This window comes from Liolophura sinensis, chromosome 7 (genome assembly GCF_032854445.1).
Source record: "Liolophura sinensis isolate JHLJ2023 chromosome 7, CUHK_Ljap_v2, whole genome shotgun sequence".
Taxonomy (NCBI): domain Eukaryota; kingdom Metazoa; phylum Mollusca; class Polyplacophora; order Chitonida; family Chitonidae; genus Liolophura; species Liolophura sinensis.
This window is the reverse complement of record NC_088301.1, coordinates 48,004,594-48,014,554: the sequence shown is the minus strand read 5'-3', so window position 1 is coordinate 48,014,554 and position 9,961 is coordinate 48,004,594. Positions and strand designations below refer to the sequence as shown.

Genomic DNA, 9,961 nt, shown 5'->3' with positions numbered 1-9,961 from the left:
AAACTGAAACGCTTTTTATTTTTCATTTGTTGAATAGTTCCGTGGCTATACCTTCAAAGGAATCTTCGGTTAAATGCGTTCCCTGAGTGATGACGAATTGCTCTATTGCCAATCTAACGTATATATATTTAGTAACGGATTAATCCGTTTCATCGACGAAAGTACAAATTCATCCGTCATTGTCCAGGAAACGCATTTAACCTAAGATTTCATTGAATGTATATAAGCAATCATAAATCTGAACTAACACTTGTACCCACACTACTGTTCTAAAACTCGGCTCTCATTGTTTCTCAGTCCTTCGTCAAACAGAGGAGCATATCCGTAACTTCCCGTCACACAGATACACCACAACTTTACTAGAATCCAAAAATTCATAAATCCCCATCTTCAAAGCTCGCATTGTTGTGGGTTCAACAAGCTTTACCACCAAACTATCTACTCTCTGAACGAAGACACTACAATTAAGAAGCCATTTTGGAAAAGGTACTGTTGTACGTTCTTTAAAAAATTCAAGCGTCAACTGCATGTGGATTCTTATAAACTCCAAACGTCTCACTGATGAACTATATAGGCTCAACTGCCCGTATCAGGATATGTCTATTTGGGATTTCTCCACTCTCTATGCCACTATTCCTCAGATTTAATTTGCAGAAATCCATCACTAATTGTATCGGTGTCACATTCATGTCATGCTTCGTTGTTCGTCGAATTTCTCGCTAACAACATCTACGTGAAATTCGGGGAAACCAAGACAACAGTGCACAGGTATTCCGATGGGTACAAACTGTGGCCCCTTTTTGGCTGAACTATACCTGTTCTTGTAAGTATACAACTATATGCAAAAACTATTAAAAACTCATCCTCACCAAGCCCGATCTTTCTCATTCACTAGACTATTTGTAGACTGATGATCTGTTAGATGATCCTCTCCAGACGGTACATCGTACCCTTACTTGTACAAAGACCAAATCGGTTTCCTCTCTCTACAAGATGATGGTTTAAATTTTGACACTGTAAATTATCTTTACTTGGACAACGATATAATAAAGGCCCTGAATATGGCGTGTACATATCTCGCAATGTAGCATTTATTAGATCCTGTGGTATGTGACGATGTTAATCTACGTCACCATTTATTACTGCCAAAACTTGTGTGTCAAGATTATTCTGTTAAATGCCTTCACTCAAGGTTCCTAATGTTTGAAAATGAGTACAATCCTATTGTAAGTAGATATTGACGGCGAGTCCAGAATTTCTGGCACTCCTCTTCATGATTTGTGTCTATTTGTGCTAATTCATGTTAAATTAGATCGTCACATTTTATATATGAACAGCTGCAATCAAGCGAAACCGAGATACATATTTTATTATCAACGTCTTACGTACTAGCATGTACACAATTTGAATACTGATTTCACTCATTCGCCTAGAAATGACGGCGGCCAGCACTATGGTGGGAGGAAACGGGGTACAACCCACCTTGCTGGCTGACTGTTCGTACTTCGTAGCCAGTCTTAGTTCTTTCGTGGTTTTTGTTAAGCGTTTTGGGAATTCGCCTAGCGGTTATTGTGATGGGTATACTTTGATGCATATTTTCTCCAAAGATGTACAGGAGAAATATAGGTTAACAAAATTGTGAGAAAAGCATAGAAATTCTTTCCTAAAAATATAGGAATGCGTAGGAAACTTCCGGCATTATTCTAAGCTCAGTGCATGATGTTTTATTTCTCTGATTAATGTTTAACGCCATTCTCAATTTTTTTAATCATACGCTGAGGGCGAGATTTGCGAGTGCATGAAACCGGTAAATCACTGAACGGACAGCTGTGACGTGTTTACCAGCTTGGGATTTAAACCAGGGATCCCTGGGCTTTGAGTTCACGATTCTACCAGAAGACTATGTAAACGCAAACTACCACTTTCCTGGAGGACTTCAGTTTTTTTTTAACACCATCTAACAATCCAAATCTAAAAACATATATTTTATCTTCTCTGGGGAGGAAAAAACAAAGATCCACTGAGGAGAACGACATTTTTTTTCTCTGGCTATCAATTACTTTACAGAAACTACAAACAGTTATCCGAGACAGACCACGGGCTCCTATTTCAGTATGATCATGCAGGTGAGCCGTGATAATTTTCCGTCAATGAATACCTACTGATTCAAAATGTCACAAAGCAAGTTAACTACTCCCATGTTGAAACAAACTGTAACAAAATACAATGTAGTATCAATTGTCTGATTTAATCCTCAAAATACACCATCTTACATCATCTTCGGGACCAGAAGAAAAACAATAATGGAAATTTCGTATCTACAGCTGGGGGCTGAACTGTCATGACATACCGGTAGTTTTCAAGCACTTTTTAATTTTTAGTATTTTCCAAACATATTCCAAATGACAGTAATTCTTCCTATATATGATATATTACAGTTCATGGAAATAAGGTAAATATGGCACTGCAGACAAAAAGAAAATTGTCACAATAATTTGGCAAGACAGAACCTGAAATGAAATTCACATGAGCTTCATCTGAAAGAAACCAATAATTCAGACCGTCCATATTAATAGCACCATGAAGAGCTGTTAACCTTTGCGCTATACCAAGCAAGAGAACACGTATGAACAAAACAATAATATATGTATCTGTATATTATGAACACCACCAATAAATGGGGCCTATTGGAAGATGAATGTGGTTTGGGTCGAGACAATATGCAACTATCTGACAATTTCTTCACCGTCGCAAACCTGTACCACACAACTTTGTGAAATGGCCCTTCAGTTACATGTCACTAAATCAATGCAAACGATCTCAAAATGATGTCTTATGTAGTAGCAGAGCTGCCTACCCCTAATGAATCAAATGTTTAACGAAATCTGATTTTAGGTGTAAAATTCACAGTTTGAGTGTAGTTTATTTTCCAATAGGCCTATATAAACACCCCTTTCACACTCGGCGAAGCATACACCAGAATGAGCCCAATGGCTTTTTGGTCAGATCAAGCCTATCATGCTGAATTTTTTCTTAAATGATTTGTTGTCAACGTCCTCAAGATTATTTCATTTGCGATGGCTGTGCCAGGGTCGGTTAGAGGAAAACCAAGAATTTACACAGGTTCCTGGTGACCTTCCCACTCACCGGTAAATGTATTTGTTCTCACGGCTTTTTTTTGCTTGAACCTGGATCCCCAGACAACTTAATCGAGATTAATCACGCTTTGCAATCCATATAATAAGACTGGAGATGACGAGGCAGGGGCATATCCAGGGATATTTTTTTTTGGGGGGGGAGGTGTTTTGTCATTATTTGGGCGCATTTCATGAATAAACCCAACGGTACTTCTACCACAATGATATTTGTTTGCCATTGTAAAATCTGGGAAGGCTTGTTTTACCACCAGGTTTAGTGTGCCTGCTGCTGTAAGTGACAAGTTCATTCCGTCATCAGAGTCTCTGCTTTTATCAGACCGCTCTGGCCTAAATTCTGTTGAGGCAGGTATGTTGTTATAGGCGAGATTACCTTTGAAATTTGTTTGTTAGCCAGATGACTTATCGCGGAGTGCCCGGATAAGTTGAATAGGATTCCGCCCGGATAAGCTGAATAGGATTCCAAGTTTTTCTGACCAGTTTCGTTATTTTTAGAGGTGTGAGCTGGAGGTTCAGTTAACGTTCTCCTTTTGGTCGCCATTTCCACGATGATGTGTTACGCATCCGCAACGGAAGCGGATAGTGACGCTGGCGTACCATTAGACACCAGGGGAGACTACCGATCCCATAGAGTGGGTTAGGGGGTTACTTTTCTCCCTCATACGATATCCAGTACATGTAGGCCTACTGAATTTCTAAATATTCGTAGTATTAGCATATTTTAAACACTATCTGCGTATAAAATACGCTGAAATCGTATGGGTAGGCAGCTCTGTAGTAGTTGAGTATTACCATCCATCACTTCATATAGCGAATGGGTAAAGGCTACGTCACAGCTTAAGTCGCGCTTTGTGATACCAACCTCCCGTTTGATTGGATAAAATTATCAGGACGGCTGCTTTTATTCATACCAGCCATTTGCTCAGTATTGTCATTTTGTCATGCGTTCTGCTTGAGAGAAATCTCTTCGGAAAAAGGAAGTGTGATACTTTTTAGAAAGTTTGAACATTCTGCTTTCAATTTAAGTATGTTTTACTCAGGTGCTGTCTTATACTGTTAACACCTTAGTTTAAATTGGAGGCAGTAAGCCACACACATAAAAATTAATGAACAAAAAAAAAGATGAAATAACTCAAAACATTTTTACAAACTGAAATTTCATGAAAACCATGATACGAAGAAAAGTGAGACGTAATTACAGATAAATAATTTATGGTCCCAGACAATATAAAATATGACAGACCTATAATAACTTTGACAAAATGTCATCCTGCTCACAGCAGGACTGCACAGCACTGGGACTGCTAAAGCTGAAAGCATTGTTTTGGGGTTATGTGCTAAACATTTAGTAGGAAACAATGGTTAGCTGTTTAAATGCTAAATCAAGTAAATGTGACAACAACCAAGTGTGCGAGCACTTTTCCCCAGATTTTTCAAACATTTTTTAACTATGTCTCTGTTCCTTTTTCAACCCCTGGGTCTTGTGTTAGGGTTTGTGGTTTTGGGCGAGTGCCTTCCATGTTCACTACAACCAGGTAGATAAAGACAGCTATTATGACCAAAATTACAAGCTTTGCCACCAAAGATATTCCTTTCTTCTTCATAGGTTTTGATGACTGTGCAGCAGCAACACTGTAAAAGAATCAGGCAAATAGAATAAACAGGCAACAGATTTTTTGAAGTAATTTGGAGTGCATCATACATTCATCTGAATGTTTTTTTTCTTTGGGCTACTCCAACATTAAACACCTTTACATGCAAACTTTTTTTTTCCTGTAATATGATACGTCTGATTTATAGCAATATTTTTTAAAATAAATTTCCTTCATTTAATATTTCACACATCCACATTCTCTGTGGTCAGGTTCATCGGTAAAAAGGAAACCTGAAAAAGTCTCACCACAATTCAGGTATTGGTCAAACCTATTACATGTAACTTAAAGCTAGAGCCAGTCCTGCAAGGGCTGGATTCAGCCAACATTTATTTCAGTACCTACACAAATTACTATGATCAACAAGTCTTCATGCTAGCGACATGCAGTAATGAGTCCGTTTAAAGGGATAAATTGCTGACAGCAAAAAAAAAAAAAAAGAAAACCCCCAAAACAAACAAAACAAAAACGTCAACTACATGTAATTAAGACTTCCAGACGTCTACTCACAAGTTAATTGACGTTATTAAATGTCCAGTTTTACCCGAGGTCCTATCCACTAGCTCAGTTAAACATGGCTTAAGATATTAACGAAGATACTTTGTCTTTTTTGGCTGGTTTAGTTCCTCTTGTATCACGCCACCTGATGACATTAGCAATCTTCAAAATGTTTTAATTATTATGGTGAATGGTGACCGTGCAACTTGCTTGATCTCCCAACTTCATTTCTCTCATGGAGGTAGTTGGGAGCTAGATACTTCATAATACACGGTCAAAATAAAGGAAGACAGGATAATAACATGATGTTGATCAGCCATATAGTCTCTATGTGCCTACAAGCATTGAAGTGCGGGAATCTCTGCCGCCTCACGTGCATGTTGGGCAGAGGGTTTAGATCAGTGAGAAATTTTCCCTTATAATTCTCTAAATTGACATTTTTCAGAAAATATAGGCCTAGGATGTTTAGTAATGAGTCAGAACGTTACTCAGTCTGAATTTAGCTCTGCCAACTCAAAAATGTAAATCTCTTTTGGCAATATGTACTTTTACCCCAATGTAGGATAGGTAATTTGAGAACATACATGTACTTGTAAAGAGGAATACTTTGAGACAAAAATATGCAGTACAACTGCCTTTGTGTACAACTCGAGTGATTTAACTAACTAGTCTTATTGCATTTCTTAAATCAATTTAATCAAGGTATACATTTTTATTAAAGAATGTGTACATGTGTAAATCAAGGACTAGGTGAGTTAAAAGACCTTATGACATGTACCCCTCTAACAACCAGAGATACTGTTACCAATGTCATCCAGTAACTACCCACCCAGATCCACTGTATGAGCGGCTAGCGTACGTGCCTGCTTCCTGACTTGAGTAACTCTCTCTGATGTGAGGTCTTGGTCGAATAGATGACTGGTACCTGTGGTGAATGAGGAAAAAAAAATTTTTTTCATTCATTGCACTGTTGTGTAACAAAATATTGATTTATTTCACCTAATGTGTACATATATACACATACCTTATTCCTGTCATAACCGAATTGCTTACTTTTCTCTTACTTTACGAGGATAGCAAAGATTGATCAAACTCAAGACGAATAAACTCCCACTTTGTTTTATGTCCACCAAAGTCAAAATCCGCAAAAATTAGTTCCAAGCGAAAATTAAGTACTTCACAGTAATTTCAGTAGAATCATCATCCCGTTAAATCTATGTAACTTACCCAGATGATTTTGAAGGCGGTACAATTTCTGGTTCCTCACTTTCAAGGACCTCTCCTTCATAAGTTTCATCTTCCATTTCTTCATCTACAGGATAAAACAAAAGAAATCCTAAAACTTGTAAGCAGACAATACAAATTTCTTTACCCTTAAATGACGTTATCAGCTAACAAGAGTTCAGGTGAACACAACATATGCCCCAACAAATGTATTTGTTCGAAATGCATAAAAGAATACCAGTAGCAGTGTGGTGAATATAACTGATGAGGGGAATCTTCATGGGTGTTAATGATAGGTTCACATATGAAAACTCTTCTGTGGAAAACTGTTGGAGTTAGAGCATGGACATGAAATCATACCTATTTATGTAGCAGACATAGGGAAATGGCAATCTGGTAACCATGACTACCGCACAAATGGACAAATGTGAGTCGTGACACATCATCATCTGTTTATGTATGTATGTATGTATGTATCCACCAAAAATGAAAATCTGTGTGGAAAACAGTTGGAGTTTTAGCCCAGACATGAAATTATATCTGTTTATTTAGTATAAACATAAGGGAAAATGGCTATGTGGTCACCATGAACAACTGTGGAAATGAACAAATGTGAGTCTGGACACATCATCATCTGTGTATGTATGTAATACATACACAGATACATTGTATCCACCAAAAATGAAAACTCTCCTCAAAAAATAGCTGGACATGAAATCATACCTATTTATACAGTATATACAAGGAAAATGGCTATGTAGTTACCATGACAACCACGCAAATGAACAAATGCGAGTTGTGACACATCGTCATCTGAGTATGTATCTACCAAAAATTAAAACTCTCCATGAAAAACAATTAAAGCTACATGTTTAGCACGGACTCAAAATCATATCTATCTATATAGTATATCGGGAAAATGGCTATGTGATCACAACGAAAACCACGGAAATGAAAAATTGTGAGTCACAACACATCGTCATCTGTGTATGTATGTATCCATCATTAATTAAATCTGTGTGGGAAAACAATTGGAAATACACCCCAGACAGGAAATCATATCTATTTACATAGTATTTCCTTATATTTATATATATTTTATATATATATATATATAATATATATATATATATTATATATATATAGGAAAAGGGTTATGTGGTTACCATGACAACTGCAGAAATGAACTGATGTGAGTCACGACATATTGTCATCTGTTTATGTATGTATCCACCAAAAATTTTAACTCTTTGTGGAAAACAATTGGAGAAATAGCCCGGACATGGATACAGATGGACAGATTGACAAAATCGCTCTAACAAAATAAGCACGCCTAATGGTGAGGGTGTATAAAAACTACATATAAGTCCTTTCTTGTAGTGAGTATGAAGCATTTCTGGATGCAGTTATCTGTTCAAGATTAGATGGTTCTGTTATAACAATAAACAAGGCGTGTGGACAGCTGGTGGCACTGTTTAGAACCAACTAGGAGTCATGCCTTTTATTATTTCCAAATACAAAACACATCACAGTTACTTCCCTTGATCAATATGAACGACTTGAACAGGATCTGCATACACAATGCCGCACAAATCACCATGGATTACCTTCATCTTCTGAAGAACTGACATGAGCAAGAGGTCCACCTTGAAGTAATTCAGCAAGCTTCCTTTCATATACTCTGCGAGTTGTTGCTGCACAAAAAATATGATAAGTCAGAACTATTGGGTTTTACATAATATACATTTACATGTATGAAGAAATCTTCTAGGCTAAAATTTATACAATGACTTATTCTAAGTTTTGAGCACCAGGTTTGCTGGCACCTGGGCAAGGAGCAAGAGGTGATAAATAAAATGGAGCTAAATGGGCAAAACGCTGATTTCTGCTGAAAACACATTACAGGACACTGAAACTATCTTATTTGAAAAGCTAGGCACCTTCTGATTACTTTTCCAGAAAGAATTCCTTACCAAAAAGCTATAATTTTCTTTTCTTTTTTTTTTTTTAATGCTAAACTTGTGCCTATCTCAAATGGGTTAATTTTGCATTGTTTTCAACTCCAGTACTTCAGGCACGTGACCAGAGTGTGCTGATGACTGGCTTAGAGCAGCTATGACATAATTGCAATATAAAAATTATATCTATTCTGGATATCAGAGTAGATACATGCTCCACAACTTGCCTATTATTGGTCCAACATCTACTCCCCTTGACCTCAGCTCAACTGCCAGCTCGGAATTTGACATGAGCTGGACTTCTGCAGGGGCTTCAGGCTTCCTAACTGAAGGCATTTTGCTGTTTGGGCGTTTGGACTTCGGTCTTAGGCTTTGTTCCTTATAAATAAAAAATAATAACAGGGACCATTAATTGCAAACGTTATACAAGGTTCCCTTTGAGCTGGCTTGTCCTACCCAGAGCATTAGTGTAGTACATGCGGCTGCCATTGTGAAGCTGAAATTCATTTCCTGGTTTGGGTCAGTCATATTTTCCCATGAAGTTGCTCAGATATCATGTGCTTCAGCTATTATGATTTGAAGTAGATGGATCATTAAACCATAAAATACTGGCAGTAAACATTATTTATTCCACACACATTAAAAGAGCTTGTAAGAAAATTATGGTTATACGGTTCACTCTCTCTTGCATTCAACTATACATGTACATGTAATTTCTCTTTATGCATCAGTGTCTATTACAGTCTTCCACCCACCTGCGGATGGTCTTGGGTTTCCAACAGGCTCTGCCTGGTTTCCTCCCACCATAATGCTGGCTGCCGTTGTATAAGTGAAATATTCTTGAATATGGCGTAAAACACTAATCAAACAAATAAATAAATAAATAAAAAGTGTCTATTATAAGTGCACAAAAAACCCTCTGGTTTGTAATCACTTGAATGATAGACAGCTTCACATTTTCCTCTTCTAGTTCTCTACACATGTCCGCATAGTCTTGAATTGAAATCTCCAACATAATCCTGATACATAACTAGCATTTTATTAATTTGTTATTCATAGCCCTGAAGAGTTATGCTTTCAGCTGCTAATTACAGGTAAAATTCTGACACAGCTGCTAAATGTTACTCGCTACATCCATTCAGAACACTGTGTCCTGCTCCTTCAGTTTGGTATTTTTCTTGAAGACGAAAGATTTCTCACTCCTGTGCACAATCAGGTGGACCATGAAGTCTACAGAGAAATCAACAAAAGCGGATTGGCTGACCTATCTTGGAGATAAGACTGGATGAAAAAAATCAAAAGCAGCAGGCTAACTGCCTAACATGGTAAAAATGAGAAGCTCCTATTCATAGATACACCCGATATGGTCATGGAAATTTTTCTGAAAAACTCAAAACCTGAAAATTAATTATTAAGATCACTGTTTTGTTGAAAGCAGCTTTAGGAGGATTTAAAAGCAGCAGAATGTATTATT

At 37.3% G+C, this 9,961-nt stretch overlaps 1 protein-coding gene across 2 annotated transcripts in view; it reads right to left on the bottom strand.

Moving 5' to 3' along the window:
* Positions 1 to 2,181: 2,181 nt before the first annotated feature.
* LOC135470161 (emerin homolog 1-like) overlaps positions 2,182 to 9,961 on the bottom strand; it is a 238,355-nt gene continuing 230,575 nt past the window's right edge. The window contains exons 2-6 of one of the 2 annotated variants that reach the window (XM_064748940.1): positions 8,715 to 8,866; positions 8,137 to 8,223; positions 6,533 to 6,617; positions 6,135 to 6,230; positions 2,182 to 4,787 (exon numbers count right to left, since the gene is read on the bottom strand). In XM_064748940.1, the coding sequence (XP_064605010.1) occupies positions 4,604 to 4,787; positions 6,135 to 6,230; positions 6,533 to 6,617; positions 8,137 to 8,223; positions 8,715 to 8,823 (561 nt within the window). In that variant the 5' untranslated portion in view covers positions 8,824 to 8,866 and the 3' untranslated portion in view covers positions 2,182 to 4,603. The remainder of the gene's footprint in view (positions 4,788 to 6,134; positions 6,231 to 6,532; positions 6,618 to 8,136; positions 8,224 to 8,714; positions 8,867 to 9,961) is intronic. The other variant, XM_064748941.1, reaches the window with a different exon arrangement.